This window comes from Theropithecus gelada, chromosome 8 (genome assembly GCF_003255815.1).
Source record: "Theropithecus gelada isolate Dixy chromosome 8, Tgel_1.0, whole genome shotgun sequence".
NCBI lineage: Eukaryota > Metazoa > Chordata > Mammalia > Primates > Cercopithecidae > Theropithecus > Theropithecus gelada.
The window spans coordinates 74,275,860-74,296,157 of record NC_037676.1 but is presented as its reverse complement, the minus strand read 5'-3'; the positions used below and the strand labels follow the sequence as shown (position 1 = coordinate 74,296,157).

The following is a 20,298-nucleotide window of genomic DNA, read 5'->3' as shown; positions in this document are numbered from 1 at the left end:
GAAAATACTCATATTTATAATATTAACCATCTGTATTTTTCAGTGTTAAAGACAGAGAAGACAAATTAAAAAGAATACCTGCTTTGGGGAATGTCAATAGGGTAGAGAAGCAAGAATGCAGAAAGCATCATTCTGTGCTGGCAGCTGACCCCAGGGGATATTACAAAGGAGGGGTGCTGTTGGCCTGGAGCCAATCTTCTCCCAGAATTCCCCTCAACCGTCCATTGCTGGAGTTCCCTGAACTGGGCCACGCTGCCCCGCCCCCCCGCCCCCCCGCAACCCCCCTCGCCCCCTGTCACTCGGGGCCAACAGGGTATCTGATGCTTGCTACCATGACATGCTCACTGCCCCAGCTTCCAAAATGACCACTTTGAACATCCTCTTTATTCCGTTTTTGCTTTAGTGACCCTTTCCAGCTAAGTGTTGTGAGAAAAGCTATCGATCAAAATAGTCAATGATAAAAAATAAAGTCTTAATATTCCTATGAGGCATTTCCATTTTAAAACATTAACCCGGTATATGGAAAATGTCAGGTAGACAGCAATGGCTCAATGAGTTATTCTTTGTACCCAACCCTTGGATTCTTTTCTTTATTGGTTTCTCCAAATGCATTACCTCCTTCAACTAAATCATAGCAAGCTGTGCAACTTATTCTTGTCTTACACACCCTGAACAGATGCTGGTGGGAAAAGAGTGCAAAGGTGAAGTCAAACACCTGTATCCTCCAGCAAGTTATACTCATGGACTCATGATGTGGTTAAGTTCAATATAATCCTTCCAAGGAATTCCACTCCAGGGGTGGAATTGATGGCAACCTGCCATATCCATTGGAAGTTTTGGGGGGACCTTTCATGGTTCCTCAACGTCATCATGTCCACTCTGCCTGGCCCTAAACTCAGCCCACCATAGCCCCTAGGTCAGACAGTCCACAAACCGTTACTGAAAGCACCTCTATGCCAGGTCCTGGATCCACGGGGGTCTTGTGCTAAGTGCTGGATATGAACAGGTGAATACGACAATCCAGGGCCTTCAGGAAGCACAGTCTGTCAAAGCAAAAGACTGTCAAAGCTACGTTCTGTCCTGTGCAAGGTATAATCAGCCTTAGAAAGAAGGTTTCTTGCTTTCTAGCCTTGTTAACTTGAACTTACCGCCAACAGTTTCAGAGGCTCCCTTCTCTGTACATAAAAGTAGAACCAGCCTCTTCGATTGAGAGGGAACACCTTTTATTCTACACAATTGACACTTAATGAAGAGCAGTCCTATAAATATAAGTCTCTCATACAAAGCTGGGGACAAACAAACTTGCACCAGTCAGCAGTGGCTTACGTTTAACCTGACCTTTTTATTAATCACCTTTAAACACCAAAGCGTGAGGGGGATCAATATTATTATCCACAGGAAACGAGACCTGATATTCACAGGGACTTAATCTAGTCCCTCAAACCAGCGCTAGGATTTAGCTATTTTCCCAAATGTTTGGAACGAGAAGTTTTGTTACAAACTTTATTTCCAAATCAAAGAGGCCCCCAGAAGAAGGTGCACGTGGTGGGAAAGACAGGTCCATACGATTTTAGCTAGAAAAAACTCCTGAAAACTAAAAATCTTTCCAATGTACACAGTCATTCTCTCTTCCTCTCTCTTTACCGCCCCCCCACTCCACACACACACACTCACATACACGGTTGGGGGCAGGGCAAGGGGGCTCTTAGTGTGTTTATTGTAACAAATTCCCTGCATCCACCCCTACCTGACACGCTTACTCTGGGAGCGCGCTGCTGCAGCTGCAGGACAGCGGGACGGGCGAGTCACTTTGTCCCTGCAGGGGCGAGTCACTTTGTCCCTGCAGAGGCGAGTCCAAGGCAGACGCGGCGCCGCCGCCCTCTTTGCGAAGGAGGTCTGGGTTTCTACCTCCTCTCCGCGCCCCGCCTGCTTCCTGCACTACAAAAGTAGCGCGGTACTCAGAACTCCTTCCAGAGGTTCTCCAGCGCTCCGGCGGAGGGACTTTTTCGCTGCCTGTGATTCGCAGCGCTGGAGAGCTCGAGCTCGCGCAGAACCCAGCGCCTGGCTGGCTAACAGCGCACTCTCGCCTCAGGTGCCCGCGCCCGTGCTGAGCAGCTGCACCAGGTGGCGTCCGGGGTGGGGTCAATGAAGCGCAGCCTGAGGAAGATGTGGCGCCCTGGAGAAAAGAAGGAGTCCCGGGGTGTTGTCTATGAGGATGTGCAGGACGACACCGACGATTGCAAGGAAACGCTTAAGGTACCCTAGGCGCTCGCGGGTCGGGAGGGGTTCCGACGTCCAGGCGGGGGTGGGCTGGAGGTTTCCTTGCGGGCACTTGGTTTGGAGAAAGCGTGGGGTGGCCAGGGGGTTGCAAGCTTTGGGATGTGTTCACAATCCAAGAGGAGACCCCACTAATGACGCGCCTACACAGCGCCTGCTTTATCAATTTTATTTTTCTTTTTTTGCTTGTTTGTCCAACCGAATTCTTGCTCCTGGACTGGCTACTGTAGTCCGGGGAAACCTACTCAAAAAGTACCTGTATCATCTGGCACAAGATTGGGCAGCTGCCTAAAATCAGGACAATTTGGAATGTGTGCCGTTTCACTTGGACCTTTCCGTAGATTTTATTTAGAACCAAACAGCCGAATGACTGTATCTGGTAGTCGCTGTTTAACTATTTAAGAGTTTTGGGGGTTGACAAGCCTTCTGCTCTAACAGAGTGAAACAGAGAAACCTATTATCTGCACATAAAGCGTTGCAGAACATGTGCCCAATAAAACAGAGGCAGGAGTGGCAAATTCCTTCTCCAGCGGGTAGGAGCTTCAGGAAACGCTGTGGAGGAGGTGACCTTTTGAAGACGGGTGGGTGGCCTGGGGCTCTAGGATGGGCACTTATATTACCTGTGCAGTTCTCGGACCTGAAGGCAGCACTAGCTACTACCTGATGGCATAGTCTAAGGGATAAAGGCTGTTGGGTGCTCAGAGTCCACCACTGGATTTCATCAGATTGTCAGCGGGAGAAAGGGGCTCTTTTAAAAGGTTGAGACATTATTAAAAAGGTCTCTCCAAACCCTCATCACAAATCTCTTTCGACAGTTAGACCATGTTAACAGTTTCTTATGTATATTCCAGGTTAAAAAAAAAATGCTTACACAAAACCACACATGCTAATAGATCTTGTTTTATTTGCAAAGTTATGAACTCACAGATTTCCACTCTGATTTACTCACAAAATGTATTTTAGAATACATTTCAAATCGGCACTTGTAGATTTACCTCATGTTTTTACCAGCTTCTTAATATTCCACTGTATGAATAGATCATGATTTATTTAACCAGTCTTGCACTAATGGACACTTAGGCTGTTTTGTATGTAACAAAATAGCTTTGTTTTGCTATTACACATGTGACAGAGTATGTCTGTGAGTGTAGCTGTGACTTCTCTGTCTGTCCCTTGGTACTTTTATGGATATCTCTGTATGTTAAAGTCCTAGCAGGGTCAAGAGGTACTACAGCTTTAATTTTGGTAGAAATTGACAAATTGCTGTCTAAACAGGTTGCAGGAATTTGCACTATTGCCAATTGTGTGTGTAAGTCAGGCATGTATAGTTAATCACACACACCAAGTAGCCAGGCCTCCCAAGGTGAGTCTGTTGACATGTCCAGTTTGGCCACAGACATTTTTTGTACTTCTTAATGTTAGCATGATAACTGTGGCCTTTTGGCTTACTCCAGAGAACTGAGTCATGAATAGATTTCAACCACTGGAATAGTATCTTTGCAATTAATATGGTACAGGATGAAATTTTAAATTTCTAAAATCACCCATGTGGTTTTATTTTCTAGAGATATTTGCTGAAGAATTTCTTAGCAGCGAGTCTCAAAATTATTTGTCTTCATGTTTCTAATTGTCTTTATTTAGATTTATCGCCTACATAGAGCAACTAATATTTTTAAAGCCTTTTAGAAGCTACATTGGTTTGTAGATGGAGAGATTATATATTTTATTCCATTAGCTGTAGTAGTTCCATATCATTTTGTAAAAATCTCAGTAGTTGTACTCATTACAAAGAAACATATATAATACTGTAAAGGGCTTTTTGAACTCTAGAGGGTTTTTGGTGGTTTCCAAATTTACAAGAAAAGCTGTATAACATATTTTCTCCAGCACATACACAGTATCTCAGGAACACTAACAAAACTGATGGATCACAGAAAACTTACAAGGTGAGAAATGTGGACAAAGAACCACTGGACTGATGCTTTTAGCCTTTTCCAATTATTTTCTTTCAAGATAGTGAATACTTTAGCATTTGACCTTCCAATTGTTATCTCTCACCTTAGTTTCCAACTTTTTGGCCACATTGCTACTTATATGTATTTCATTAAAGCAACCTAAAAAAGATGTATTTGATATCTCTGTTTTAAAGCGTTTAGTTAGAATTAGGTTATCTAAAAGTGATCTAGTCTATTATGTTCTGAATCTAATCATACAGTTCAGATTCCAAAGGAATCTGAAGTGACCCTGTGACAATGTGAAACTACATTAAATGAATATATATTTTGTCTAAATGACATCCTTGGCTTACTTTCAGAACTTTAAGAAATCTTTTCAAAGCCTGACAATATGTCAGGTAGTGATTGAGAAGATCTAGTACATCTGATATGCTCATGTAAAGTATTTAGATGCTGTTTTGTCATTGTGAATTCAGTAGTACCTTGTGAGCATCTGAACCTAGTACTCCCTCTAAAGAGTGTGGAATTGGGTTTGTGTTGACAGCACATCGCTGAACAGATATCCTAAACTGCTCTTTCTGGCACTAGGGAGTGGGCAGCATAATCCCTTTATTATGCAAAGAGCATATCAAATTCAAGTACCAAAATGCTTCCAAATAGATTTAGGTCAACACTTTCTTTGATAGGATAAGACATGGAAAAAGTCCCTATTTCTGCAAGAAGCCCATTTTAAATTTATTACTGAATATGTGTAAATTTGGAAGTGGTTGGATGCTTATTGTCATATCCTGTAGTCACTAAAGTTATATGTAGCTTATATGGAATTGAATTTTTTTAGTTAAAAAGTAACACATCTCAATTTAAGAGACTACCATAGAAAAGTGATTTGTTAGGTACTATTCCGTAATAACAGAAGCAAAAACTAAAGTTCAAACATTTAAGAAATTAAGTTTTATTATTCCAAACTAACATTTGCTGAATAAATCCTAATATTCTAAATCATTTCTTAGTTATATTAAAGATACATTAAATACCTTAATACTTCATTTTCATTGATAGCTTTTCTTTTCAGTAGTGAGAAATGCTCTAGTTATCCTTAAAATAAAAAACTGGAGTTTGGACATATATTATGTGGCATATGTGACTAGTTATGGTCAAAGGTAGAATTAAAGCAAGTATCGGAATCATTTGTTTGGGGAAGATTTCTGCATTTCCTTCACAACGAGGAAGAAAGGCCTTTATTTCTAAGCATATATGAATGAGTTCAGTATTAAAAAATTTATTTCATATATTGATCAATCTTGGGGCATTTTCTCAAACCTTCTTTGTGTATGTAAACATTTTGTATATTTCAAGAAAAATATTTACCTCATTATAAGCATGATAGATAGTTTTGGATAATAATAAGTTCTTTCAGGCTATAAAATGGTTATAGCTATAAATTTTGCATATGCTTGTTTGGTGTAACGGTGTTTAAATACCTCTAGGTGGTTTTTGAAGGAAGTGCATATGGATTACAAAACTGTAATAAACAAAAGAAATTAAAAAGATGTGATGATATGGACACCTTCTTCTTGCATTATGCCTCAGCAGAAGGCCAAATTGAGCTAATGGAGAAGATCACCAGAGATTCCTCTTTGGAAGGTAACAAAATATTACAATGCATCTTCCGGAAATCATTCATCCCATTCAATTCACTAGAAAGAATGGAATGAAGTGATTTTTAAGGGCAATTAGTGCCAGTTATAAAGAGCCTATATATTTCACTTAGAATTGTGAGTTTTCCTACACACCAGGACTCCTCAACTTCTACTGAAATATAGCTAAGCATATTGCAGAGATCTAGGACACCCCACAACAAGCACAGACTTTATTTGAGTTTTTAGATAGATTGTAAGAATGCGTGTACATTTTATATACTCTTTTATACTATTTCCATTGAGGTTATTTTACATTTAAATTATCATCATTAAATAAAATTGACACCTCAAGAAGGTGTACCATACTCCTACAGTGATGTTTTCCAGGTGCCAGCCTTGCACACTCTGCCTTGTTTAAGAAATTCAACTGCAGACAATGAAGGAGGTGGATACCACAGAGATGAAGGCAGTGAAGTGGTATGATAAGACCTTTGCTATATAAGATAATTCTGTCAATGTTGTGGAAGATGGATTAGAAGTGGAAGCCAAACTAAAAAGCTATTTTGATAGTAAAGAGGGAATAAGAGTTCACCAGGGTTGTGAGACTACAAAAAGGAGACAGGGAGAGGTTCAAGAGATATTGGAGTGTAAAGTCAATAGTGCTCGACAGCAGAGTAAATGGGAAGAGAAAGAGGCAGGGAGTTAGAACTGACTTTGAAATTCTTAAATTTAGGAGATTAGGCTAATAATGTAATCATCCCCCAAAAGGAGGAAGATGAGAAAACAGAAAGGAAGTGAGTGCGAAGGTGTGAGATTTGGTCACAGTGAGTTTGAAAGGTCCAGGGGACATCCACTTGGAAATATCCAGCACACAACAGAAATGCAGAAGGAAAGGGGCTGCCCTACAGGAGCATGATTGCAATAGGAAGTCGCTGAGACAGTGGAAATGTGTGAAAATCCTTTAGGGGATCACAAAACTGCTAGCAAAGGTAGCTAAGAGTAGAGTACCAACATCAAGAGACAGGTGGCAGAGCAAAAGCCAGAAAAAGATGAAGATAGTGAAAATACACATGTCGTGGGCGAAGTTACTGGAATAGAAGAGTTAGAAGGAGCCCTTGCCACAAAGAGATCCAGTATGAAGGAGATCAAGATAAAGCCCCTACATTAGAAGGCCCCAGTGACCTCTATAAAAATAAAAATGATTTCTGAAAAGTGATGAGGATAAAAGCCAAATTCAAGTTATTTAATTAGTGAATGGGAGTTTGTAAGTATAGATCCCTGTTTAAGTTTGGTGCCAAATGGAATGATGAATGGAGTGATTCTTCTTGATCAGACAGAACGGTCAAGAGACGTGTGTGTGTGTGTGTGTGTTTTATTTAGAATGAAACACTTAGATGAATGAAAGGAAATGGCGGAGAGACACATTTTAAAAAGGAGAGAAACAGAAAACATGGCTGTATGGTTCCAAGTACCATGTATCATAGATAGTCCCCAAATCATATTTTTGAGCAAATACTTTTTCTCCTTTTCTGGACATAAAGATATACTGCCACCAATTTACAAGGTTGATAAAGCAGTCAGCCATGTCTATTTTAGAATAGCTATAGGACTTTGCAGGATGAAAGGACATATTACTTATATGCTGAGCTCATGGGGTACATAGTGCCATATATCCTATCATAGAAATACATGGAAACCACTTGTGGCATCAGGGTCTGAAGCTCAAATTCTAGTCTTGTGGCTTATTAGTGGTGTGTTGTTTTTCTCATTAACGTTTTTTGAACCATTCCTACAGGCCAGGCACTCTGCTGTGATCTTTAAAGACATGATTTAATATTATTGTCCCAGTAACATTGCAACATCACAGAGTCTCTCTGTCTCTGTCTCTGTCTCTCTCTCTCTCTCTCTCTCTCTCATTCTCTTTCTCTCTGCCTCTCTCTCTCCTCCTGTGTGTGTGTGTAGGTATATGAATATATGCTTTTTCAATTTTTTTTTTTTTTTTTTTTACCAAGTTTGAATACAAGAAAGCTGAGGTTCAGAGAAGTGTGGTAACTGTCATACTTCCTTACTAGCTCTGTGATGTTGGCAAGACTTTTAACTTCTCTGGATCTCAACATCTTCCTCCTTCTGAACATTTGTCATGGTGTTACTTTGCAGGTTATTGGAGGCTTGAATGAAATAATGGTCATGTGAACTTAGCAGAGTGCCTGGGACATGGTTCTTGCTTTTATATAATCCTAATATCTTATTATAATCCCAAAACTCATATAGATAAAAACATGTAGCAATAGGAGGATCTATTTCTTATTAATGCTACCCGTAGAAATTTCACTCAATTGATAAAGTCAGTCTCGTGCTACTATATATTCCCACTAGGTGCCCATTAAATGTTTCATTAGAACTGAAGCTGTATTTTTAGTTTCCATTAAAAGATGCAGCTGATGTCAGTTGCACTTGGCACTGCGTTTGGAGTGGATAGGCACTCAAGAGGTGTTGAATATAGTCTAAGCAAAATGTAATCCACATTTTGGTTTCTTTTTCTAGTGCTGAATGAAATGGATGATTATGGAAATACCCCTCTGCATTGTGCTGTAGAAAAAAACCAAATCGAAAGTGTTAAGTTTCTTCTCAGCAGAGGAGCAAACCCAAACCTCCGAAACTTCAATATGATGGCGCCCCTCCACTTAGCTGTGCAGGGCACGCACAACGAGGTGATGAAGGTAAGGCTACTGGCCGGCTCCAATGGACCTGACTGGCAGCACAGGTGCTGGGACCCAGATCCAGCTCTCTCTGCCTGCACCAGGATGAGCACCTTCTAAGCTTCCATGGCAAACAAAATGTAATTATTACATTTGCTTTTCTTCTTAGTAACTAATGATGATGATTAGTTCTGACTTTATTGAATAGTTCTTATTCACCAGGCATTTTCGTAAGAGCTTTATGTGTGTTTGTTTATTAAATTCTCATCTAAGCAAACCCACTATGAAGTAATTCTACTAGAATTCTTATTTCATAGCTGAGTACACTGAGGTGCCAAAAGAATTTGAATAACTTGCCTAACGTCACACCACAAGTAAAACTGCAAGACCAAGGAAGTTTGTTTTCATCTTTATATTTTCAGGTTTAGGCTTCATTACTTTTACCTGACTGTTTTAATGATTAAAAGGAGGAAGGTAATGAGAGACTCAGTGAAAACAGAAAACATAATTATGATTCGCTATTTTTATTAGAATGGATGGCCTGTCAGACAGATTAGTTAGCCGAAGACATAAGGATACCACTGGGAAACATCTTACTGGTTTTCAAGGTGTAAGAGTAAGTTCAGTCAAATAGAGGAAACCCTGGAAAAATGCTAAAGGGTAAGAATTAGGCCATGGTTTGGAAACTACATCTCAGAGTCTCTCAAACACCCTAGAACACAAACATGCTTAAAGGATGAAGAATGAAATTTACAAATGGAGCATGTTCCAGAAATTCATTTCTAAGGTAGGCTATTTGGAACTTATAAAAAGTTTTCTGGTAGAAACAATATCCAAAGAGTTCCATGAGTTTCAGGCTCCGTTTAGCCCAGAAAACTTTCAGCCCTCTGAAACTTTGGCTCCTTTAAGTCTGGCATAAAAGGTGGGAGAGAGCCACTTTCTGCTCTTCTACTGTACCTTGTATGTGGCTCTATTAAAATTCTTAACATGTGATATTGGAATCAAATGTTCATGTGCTTTTCTTACCAACTGGCTAATTATCCTTGAGGGAGGAGCTGTGTCTTACTAATTCAAGTGTCTCTTATTCCTCAGCACTGTGCTGGTAAATGATGGCTGTTGAATGAATGAATGAATGAATGAATGAATGAGTAAACGGGAGTTCTGACTGACTGAGAAGGGGAGATCGGAAGTCTCAGTACCTATGAGATGGGTCAGGGTGGCTCCCTAAAGAGGTTACTAGAAAGTCCTCTGGCAACAAGCTGTTATTTTTTATTCATTATTCATTATTCATGAGTCAAGTGCTGTTTCTATATCATCTGGGTTGGGTCACTAGTGACTGCAGGGACTCCCGCAGAGATATCAAATATTTCCTCATGGAGCTCTTGCTCCCTCTGAAGGCTCTTTTCAAGAACACATGCCTATTAACTTAATTAATATTGGCCCTGAAAGTGTGGTTTGGGAATTGAAGGCAGGTAACTTTTGAAAGACTGTTGTTAATGAGAGAGCAGAAATCTCCAGACCAACAAATACAGAAAGGTAGGTATCACATAGAAATAGAAAATAAAGCTCCTAACTGATTCGTAAACTTTGTTATGGACATAAAACAAATTTTCCTGGTGACACAAGAACAAGCAGAAAAATTGAGTTCTAAGTAAAACTGACTCTCCTTTACTTGGTCTTACCAACCACAACTATGTGTAAAAATATTTTCAGACTCCTCTGGCTCACCAGAGATGACAAGAATAGAAGGAGGAGAAGGTGTTTTGGAATGTCTCCCCTCATGCTTGCAAACAGCAATCCTCTCTACCTGCCTCTCCCAGTTATGCCCATGGTTCAGCCTGTACTCACCCAGCCCTTGCCAGTTTAGAAGCTGCTCTATGGACTGCTGCACTGACCTTCCCTGAAACCTTCCTCTGCTGCCTATAATAGTTGTAAAGTAAAAAACTGTCATCCACGCATCACTTCAAGTTCTTGCACAATGATTTATGGTATGCATAATATTCCCTGGGACACATTGGCCTGGGGATTAGGGGGTGGTTTTGTTTCTCAGTGGCCTGCAGGCCTTAGTCCTTGGGGCTTTACTTCCAAGTATCCAGTTGTTTGACCCTTCCATGAGGCTTTCCAGATTCTCAACAAAGGGACCTGTGGAGAGCTCACCTCCGAACCTTCCAGACCTGCCTGGTCATGACTGAATTTGAAGTAGCTGCACAGTTTAGTTGCTCTCTCTGGGATCCCTGCCACATATAATTTAACACAGCTATACATTTATGATCTGTGATTCTAAGAGGGCAAAGAGAGAAAACCCTCTTCTTGTAGACTTTGGTGGGCTATTTTCTATATGAATCTAGAGCTGCTTAAGAACAGAATGCGATGGTGCCTAAAGTCCATGGAAGGAATCTTATGTTCTTATTTCCCTTACTCTGTCAATCATTTCTCCACATATTCTTCTGTACTAAAATCTGAGTTTAATTTTCTTTTATGAGCAGAGCTAATTAATAAATCCACTTTATTTGCTGACACTCACAAGGGATATATTCTGTTAACAAGAGGCTCTGGTAGGAGGTTGCATACTTTTTTCAAAGAAGTGAAGGTTTTTAAGAAACAGCTTATTTAATAAATTCTTGTAACATTATTTAATTATAAGGACATGTCATCATTTATCATAGTCTTTCTGCAAGACGAAAAGCCTCTAGTAGGCCAATTCAAGATGTGATAAGACATTTATATGAGATAATTTTGTTACATTGAATATAAAAGAAAGACTAGTCAAAGATCTATAGACACTTGGGCAGTAATCAGATGGCAGTCAGTCAGGTGAGGAGGTAACAGGTCTTCAATGAAATTTCATCAGAAAAATTACTTGACCATTTTATCAGGATGCTAATTTCTTACATTGTAGAGAAAGTTTCCATTCCAGGACAAGTTTGAATTAATTGGGTTATGCCACACAAAACTCTGTTTTCTTTACTAAAGAGAATAGAGTTTCCACTGACATTTCCTAAAATTCTTGCAATCCAGGTAAAAGAAAAATAACTGGAAGAGAAAAAAAAAATCCCTTCCTGCCTTTCTCCCTCCCTCCTTCTTTCTCTCTGTTTTACTCTCTTCCTTCTTCCCTACCTCTCTTCCCCTCCACCAAGAACACATTCTGATGGCTTCACACATTTATTTTCCTGAAAATATTAGTTAACATAATTTCACTTAATACAAGTTGGAAGTATTAAGTGAAGCTATGATAACTAGTATCTATAATTCTTATTTTATTTACAATTCCAGAACTCAGTATTGCCTTGATTGTTGTGACATTGAAATCATGATTATTTCATCTAATGGGGAAATTAATTAGTACCCACAATGTGCAAGATTTTGTGCCAGATTGTGTGAGAGAAGGATGAATAAAAGATAAACAGACATGGTCACTGGCATTTGAAAACTGAAACTCTACTGGAAGGCAAGTACCTTATTTGGAAATTTGCAAGAATTTTGACAATTATTCCCCCCTTTTTGCAGGTCTTGCTTGAACATAGAACTATTGATATTAATTTGGAAGGAGAAAATGGAAACACAGCTGTGATCATTGCGTGCACCACAAATAATAGTGAAGCACTGCAGATTTTGGTTTGTATATTTGTCATATCTTTCTGCTTTCTTTATCTTTTCATGAATACAACATGGATTATTATTATTTATAAAAGCTCTTAAGTTTTTCTCCTTAGAAAAATATAAAATAGAAAAACTAGGTCAGAAAAAAGTTGTTCTATGTGTTTTTGTGTATGTACTCCCCCCTTAAGAGGATCTGATATTGCTTATAGAAGACTAATAGTAAAGCAGTAAAGAAAATTATGAGAAAATCAAAGTGAAAAGAAAATATAGGCAGGAAAAGTTGAGATGAAGCTGGTGGTCAGGCTAGAATGCAAAATACAAAGTATAATGGCCTGAATGTTATAAAGATGGATCAAATGTATGATTATGAGCTTCTGAATAGTCAAAGGAAAGATGAATATAGTCAGTTGCAGACTTATTTGGCCCATAAGAGAAAAATCAAAGGAAACACAGCTCCCATGACCTGAAGACACTGTCACTGGGTCTCAAAACAGAGCCCTGAGTGATGTAATGGCAAAGGTTCTTAGCCACAGGCCTGAGAGTAGAGCCAGCCTTCTCTCTGGTGAGGCTTCCTGGCATGGTCCAGTGAAGCGATGGAGATGCTTGTCTACATGACTTCCTCCTGCTTCTGGCAGTGCTCCATCTGAGTGTGCTGTTAGAATGCCGGCAAATAGACTATTTTCAAATATTCCTCAGTTACTTGCATGTTATCCAGGCCAGCATCTGTATTTTCACTACTTGATTTTACCTCTTCACAATCTCAGAGAATAAGAAAATACAATTAAATAATTTAAAACTATTTACCTAATGTTTAAATGTGCCATACAAATATGTTTTAGCACCTTTACTAGATGGACTTAGAAACAGGTACATACTCTAAGCTGTCATGATTGGACCACAAAGAGAATAAATGATGAAGAAAATAAAAATAAGTAACACTCAAACCAAGAATTGAGGAAAAGAGCCTTAAATTAACCAAAACAGAATTGGAATAAATAAATAGTATTGTTGAAAATACTGCAGAAAACAATATATTTTTAAAGTCTGGCTTCCTTGCAAGTCTAATTTATGTGTATACTGTGTGATAATAATTGTTCAAAAAAGCTTTTACTTAATAATATTCTTTAATAATATGATTTTACAAAGTGCATCTTCAATTTCTGGACTGTCTCCATATAGATATATATATATATTTTTTTTATTTATATATAATTTTATATTTATATTATATATTATATATAGATATATATATTTATATATAAACATATATATATTTTTATATATATATAAAATTTCTGGACTATGTTGTATAAAGTAAACTGATACTACCTCTAAAAGCTGAGATTACAGGTGGTATTGGCTTCTTCACACTTTTATACTTTTTCAAAATCATTTTTTGTAGTAATTAGAGGTATTTAAAACTGAAGGCTAATGATTTACAAAAAATGGTAGTTTAAAATGATTGGATCACATAAAAAGGTAATATAACATTCAGTTCTTCTAACATCTTTTTACTTAAGAAACGTCATTAGTGAAAATATTTGATTATGGCTTAACAAGAGTAGTGGCACATTCATTTATTAATTTTGCATAAAGGGAAAAGAATCTAGGAAATATCACTTTATTTGCATAAGAAACTGAAAATGGTCATGGAAGTCATGATAATGTCTTCAAAAATCTCTTTAATCCCATTGAAAAATGTGTTGACTTTATTGCTGGGGTATCAAGATTGATATTGTTGCGTCTACATTGTTACTTCTTTGGAAGATATAAAATATCTCTATTTCAGAATCTTAGTCTACTTCAAAATTACCTTCTTGCCTAGATTTCATAACATATGAAGCTCTCTGTGTACTTTTACATAGACATATAGTAGTAAAATGATATGGGAGAGGCACGTAAATTCTCTTCTTAAATGGTACACAAATAGACCCTTGTGATTTGGGGTTTAACTGGTGTCATTTTTCATTCTGTCTTTTCTTCCAGCTTAACAAAGGAGCTAAGCCATGTAAATCAAATAAATGGGGATGTTTCCCTATTCACCAAGCTGCATTTTCAGGTTCCAAAGAATGCATGGAAATAATACTAAGGTTTGGTGAGTTGAGGCTTTTTCTATGTTATATACTATAAATAAGTCTATTTTGGTGGATGCTATTAATTTGATTTTTTTTTCTTTTGAGATGGAGTCTTACTTTGTCGCCCAGGCTGGAGTGCAGTGGTGTGATCTTGGCTCACTGCAACTTCATCCTTCCAAGTTCAAGTGATTCTCCTGCCTCAGCCCCCTGAGTAGCGGGACTATAGTTACATGCCACCATGCCCAGCTAATTTTTTGTATTTTTAGTAGGGATGGGGTTTCACCATGTTATCCAGGCTGATCCCGATCTCCTGACCTCGTGATCCTCCCACTATGGCTTCCCAAAGTGCTGGGATTACAGGCGTGAGCCACCGCACCCAGACTAATTTGAAAAATATTTAACAGAATTAAACACAAGCTTTTATGTGTCTCAGTGCCCTTTCTTTGTTTTATGCTTTGTTCATTTTTAAAAATAAAAACCCTCCCTATTATTTATTTTATATACTTGTTATGTTGAATGTTATTTTCTTCTAAAGGTGAAGAGCATGGGTACAGTAGACAGTTGCACATTAACTTTGTGAATAATGGGAAAGCCAGCCCTCTCCACTTGGCTGTGCAAAATGGTGACTTGGAAATGATCAAAATGTGCCTGGACAATGGCGCACAAATAGACCCAGTGGAGGTAACTCTTCATATTCTATACGACACTTTTATCTTAGAGTTGTCATAAGCATGTAAAATACTTTATAGCTCTTTTACAGTTAATTTAGATTGAAATGCATACAAGAAATACATATTTCCTTCTGCTTATGAAGAAGCAGAACAAGAGAATACCCCAAGTTTCAATCTATGTAAAAAATTTTGAGTGCTCCCCAAAACAACTGCAGACACAAATATAGATACAACAAAGAATATTTATCTAGTGCAGTTGCTATTAAAAGAAGTTAAGGCCTACCCTCAGAAGACGATAATGTTCAGCCAGGAACATTAAAGCCCAATCATGAATGTATTTGGTTTTAGTTCTACTCAGAAGAGTTATCATTTTTAAATTAAGGACCACTTAACTAATTTCTAAAAATATGTATGTGAAAGTGTTGACTGTATTTGGGAGCTGAGCTTATGTCAGGCATCTCTGACCAGAAGTGGAGAGTTCTGGCCCTTTCTCCTTCAATGTCTGAGTTTTGAGTGGCAACAAGCTCCCCTCCAAGATACTCCAAAGGCCAGTATTTTATGTAGGAAGAGAAGATTGGATATTAATCTCCTGTGGCTTCTGGAAACCTCATAAAAACTCAGAAAAGCTAACACTGCCTTTCACTCTTTCTATATTGTCCCTTCAGTATAGAAATGAAGAGCTGCCAATGGTGGTACGGGGTCTGAAGTCACTTCATACACTGAATGCTTACAGCAATGATTGGGACATTGTTCTCATGTTCCTTGGGGGAAAGAATGGCACCCAGACAATGATGGTGGAAGAATATGCCAAGAGTTGTTGTATTAGAAGGAAGCACAATTGTCAGCTACCATTTGTTTATGGATGCTTTTCTTTGCAGGTCCATAAAATCAAGGAATATCTATCACATTTCAGATGATTCATGGTGATCAGTCTGATAGATATTCCTTGATTTTATGAATCTGTGAAGAAAAAGCTCATGCCAAATGTAAGTTATATTCTTACATTGAGATTTAAACATTGATTCTAATATTAAAATCCTTTACAGAAGGGAAGGTGCACAGCCATTCATTTTGCTGCCACCCAGGGAGCCACTGAGATTGTTAAATTGATGATATCGTCCTATTCTGGTAGCATGGATATTGTTAACACAACCGATGGAAGTCATGAGACCATGCTTCACAGGCAAGTCTCCTACCTATCATTCTGTATACTGATTTTCCATCTTCATGTGTGAAATTAGACATTGCAAGGAGCAGTTAGCACTAATGCTAGCAAAGATTTTGTGATTCAAAGGAAAAAAGCAAAGATAACAAAGACCCTGTGGATCAACTGGAATCGCATATATTCCTTGGGAATGGGAGTAGAATGTTAAAGAAATTTCACAAAATAAAATCACCTGTGGCATATTCTGATTCAAGTCCAGCGGATATAGGCTCAAGATTAATTTTCTGTGTGCTAAAGAAGTCTACATACACGGTGTTCCAAGTCATTTCTAATCTGTTCCAATTTCTCATATTTATGTTATCCCCATTTTTAGTGATAAAAATGGAGTAGATACATATGGATGTGTTACCCCCACGCTAATCCCTCCTGCTCACCAACAATTATAGATAAGTGGTTTCAAAAGATACAGTTTTAGGAAACTATAACCAAATTTCCAAAAACAATAAAAAATTTATTTGAAGTTTAGCAGAAATACACATCAGGCAAAGTGTATTAAACCATAGGCTTACTTGTAGACTGGAAATTCAATTCTTTTGGAAAGACGAGTATCAGGTGCTACCCATGTGAGTGAAAGAGGTATCTAAGATAAGCCTTCACTCTCTAGGTCTCTTACACACACACACACACACACACACAGAGCTGCCAATATATTTTCAATAGGCAATTGGACCTGGAATTCTACAATATCTCTTAGAAAAAAAAAAAAAAAAGAAACTCTAGCTACCAGTATAAGATCTGTTTCTAATAAATGTACACAGCAAAACCACCAGGCACAATAGGATATGTGTGAATAGAAAGGAACTCCACTTAGGATGAATTTTCAACCTAAAGTTTTATAGCATAAAACTAGTAAAAATCTACACATTTGACCAAAGACCAATTTTTTCCCAAGAAAATAGAAATAATAGGGCATTCCAAAAAGAATTTTAAAATGAAGATATTTGAGACCTTCAAAAATTTAAAGGAATAATCATTTACATAAAACTAAATATATGAAGATAACATAAGATTGTGAAAAACAGATTGTCATATTTGAATCCAGGATTGGTGATATGAAAACGATTCAGTAAGAAAGAAGTTTTAAAAAGCCACTGAAATAAAATGAAAACTCAATAGATAGACTAACCTCTAGACCAGAAATTCTCAAGCTGTTGTACATTAGAATCATGTGGGTAGCTCACAAAATCCCAGTGCCAATTTATAACCTAGAATATATCAAAATATTTAAGATGAGTCTCAGGAATTAAAGAAAAAAATTCTTTGTTTCCAATGTTTCACCAATTTACAAACCCAATGATTTGGTTATTGTTAAAATGTATCTTTAGAACACAACCTTAATATATTAATACGCATAATGATAAATTATCTTAGGAAAATGGAGTCTTAATGTTAGAATTTGTTCCCTTGTAATTACTAAATATAATTAATATATTTTAAATATAATGGAACCTCTTGTCAATCAAATTAACAAACTGATTCTGAAATTTATGTATGAAAGGCCAAAAATAGCTGGGAGACCTTGAAACAAAGATATGAGATTTGCTATAGGAAACACAAAGCTTTGAATCATTAGTGTTAACATTTGTTATGGTATTGCTTATGACTGCCTGTGAGATGATATCAGAATGTTTTCAATTCTCTCCATAATTATTTTTGGCTTTATAAAAACTCAGAAAAACCAACACTGCCTTTTAACTTTTGCCAAAGAGAAACCCCCCAAAGAGGGGCTTTTGAACCCTGCAAGTGAATTTGAGGCACACGTTACATGTAGCTTTTGCTATTCCCCATGATTATAGCAGTACCAGCGATTTCCTTGTCTTTTCTATCTTGGGACAGATGTTACCACTCACTTCAGAACATCTTTATGGTGATTTTTCAGGATAAAATAGGTTTCTTAAAGGATGAGGAAGAAAATATTATGATGTATTTGGTGTTCTCCTATTATTATTACTTTGAAAATGCTACCCTAATCAGAATCAAATTATAAATTTTGAAAGCTTACTAATTCTCTTACAGTCTATCATGTTATTTTATGATTAGTTAAATTCACTTTCCAAATATAGTAGCTTTATTAAATACATTTGTATTTACGTCAATAGTACTTTAATTATAATGTTTATAATTCTGTTTTTTCAGAGCTTCATTATTTGATCACCATGAACTAGCAGACTATTTAATTTCAGTGGTAACTATTCCTTTTACTGGTTTATTTTTATTACTGTTTATAATGGAAGAAATCATATAATTACATAATATGGATTTTCAAAAATGAATCAAATTTTAATTTCTTGCTTATCAGCAAAAACAGTGTACAAAAGGATGATTGACATACTTGGAAGCAGAGTATATTGTGTGTGAATACGTAACGGCCAAACATTACTGTGAACTTAGAAGTGTCAAAGTGTAATTTGGATATCCATATCAGTGTTTTTAGTGCAGGAAGTTGGCAGGTACATTGCAAGGAAAGCTGTTCCCATGGCCTGTAAGAGGGTCTTACAGGAGTGTGAGCTTGGGCGGTGACCCTTCTTCAGCCTGGTGGCTTTAAGGTGGAGGCAGGACAGGCAGCACAGGGGGAAGCTCCTACCCCAGCTGCCTCAGTGCCACCTTTAAAAACTGAGGAGTTGAAAAATATTGTCAAAGATTTATTACAAGTGAAAGCATGAAGCATGGGATCTTTTTCATTCTGGGAGGTGGAATCACTCAGCTTTTGAGTTGAATTTTAATAAGCCCTTTATACGGATGAATGTATGGTGAATTTACATAAGCTGCACCATATCAGCAATGACAGATTTCCATTTGTAGTATTGAACATGTGTGTGTTGTCAATCATAATTATTGAAATTACGACAATTACACAGAAGAGTCCTGGGGAGACTCATTATATGCCATAAACTATGTGTTATATGCCATAAACCATAAATGATAGTTATGCATGATTTCCTGCAAAGGCTGCCATCTTTTCACCAGGCAAGAGAACTGTGGCAGAGCCTCACTGACCATAGAACTTGCCAAGGGGATGCTGCCCCAATTGTCATCTATATTAGTGGGCCCCAAAAGAACAAAGAAATATTCATGTTTGGATTTTAAGCTATTTTTTATTACCCTATATAAAATGCAGAATTATTTCCATGAAATTAAATTTTAAATGCCTTTGATTTCTTGTCATATCAAATATTATAATATGTAATGGTTAACATTGACTTATTCATTTAAAATATATATTTAATGTGATTTTTAAATATAAATTTTCTTAAATAAATGGCTAAAATTTTACTTTAGAATTTGAGTGATTTCAATTCAATTATTTCAGTTCATCTATTTCAGATAAAATAGGATTTTTTTTAAAAAGTGGATGGTGTTTTGTAAATGTTTCTTAAATCATGTAATGAATTTGGAAGACTTAAAATTATAGACATTTAAAAATTATTTCTTGCAGTGGAAACTATTGATCTAAGTAAAAGGATATTATTTTTATGGTTCAAGTAGTAACTAGAGCTATTGCCAGGTGTCAGTAAAAAGCCTAATATGTGAGAATAATTTTTTGTTGAAATTATAAATGAATTCCTTGATTTCTGATGATACAACATATGAACTATGGGAAACTTTCAAATAATTCTATAACTAATCATATGGTTCAGTGCTAGCCATAATATAGACACTCTATATCAATGAATTACCATTAGTTAGAGATTACAATATATGATGGTTTTTCTGTTTTTAAGCTCTTTGTTGAATGATTTGTTTGATTTTTAGGGAGCAGATATTAATAAGATCGATTCTGAAGGACGCTCTCCACTTATATTAGCAACTGCTTCTGCATCTTGGAATATTGTAAATTTGCTACTCTCTAAAGGTACCAAGAGGGACCAAGCCAAGTCTTTTGAAGTACTACTCAGTTTGGTTAGACGAACATTCATTGTGTGCCAAATGAACCTTCATTGTGTGCCACCATGTATGCACACAATGAATACATGGCATGTGTGCCAGGCCCTGCGCCAGATGTTGTGAATTCAAAGATAAATAGAACACTTTTCATGTCTAGAATAATTTTCTGTCCAGTAAGGAGCATACTTAAAAAGACAATTTCAGAACAATAGTAGATAACATTTATAAAGCAATTGTTATATCCCAGGCATTTGCTGAACATTTAATTAAC

At 37.2% G+C, this 20,298-nt stretch overlaps 1 protein-coding gene across 1 annotated transcript in view; it reads left to right on the top strand.

The window, feature by feature from the left end:
- The first annotated feature begins 1,937 nt into the window (after positions 1 to 1,937).
- TRPA1 (transient receptor potential cation channel subfamily A member 1) overlaps positions 1,938 to 20,298 on the top strand; it is a 54,554-nt gene continuing 36,193 nt past the window's right edge. Inside the window, exons 1-9 of the mRNA XM_025394670.1 lie at positions 1,938 to 2,256; positions 5,720 to 5,876; positions 8,417 to 8,592; positions 12,079 to 12,186; positions 14,158 to 14,266; positions 14,782 to 14,927; positions 15,964 to 16,100; positions 18,279 to 18,327; positions 19,896 to 19,995. Of these exons, the coding sequence (XP_025250455.1) occupies positions 2,146 to 2,256; positions 5,720 to 5,876; positions 8,417 to 8,592; positions 12,079 to 12,186; positions 14,158 to 14,266; positions 14,782 to 14,927; positions 15,964 to 16,100; positions 18,279 to 18,327; positions 19,896 to 19,995 (1,093 nt within the window). The 5' untranslated portion in view covers positions 1,938 to 2,145. The remainder of the gene's footprint in view (positions 2,257 to 5,719; positions 5,877 to 8,416; positions 8,593 to 12,078; positions 12,187 to 14,157; positions 14,267 to 14,781; positions 14,928 to 15,963; positions 16,101 to 18,278; positions 18,328 to 19,895; positions 19,996 to 20,298) is intronic.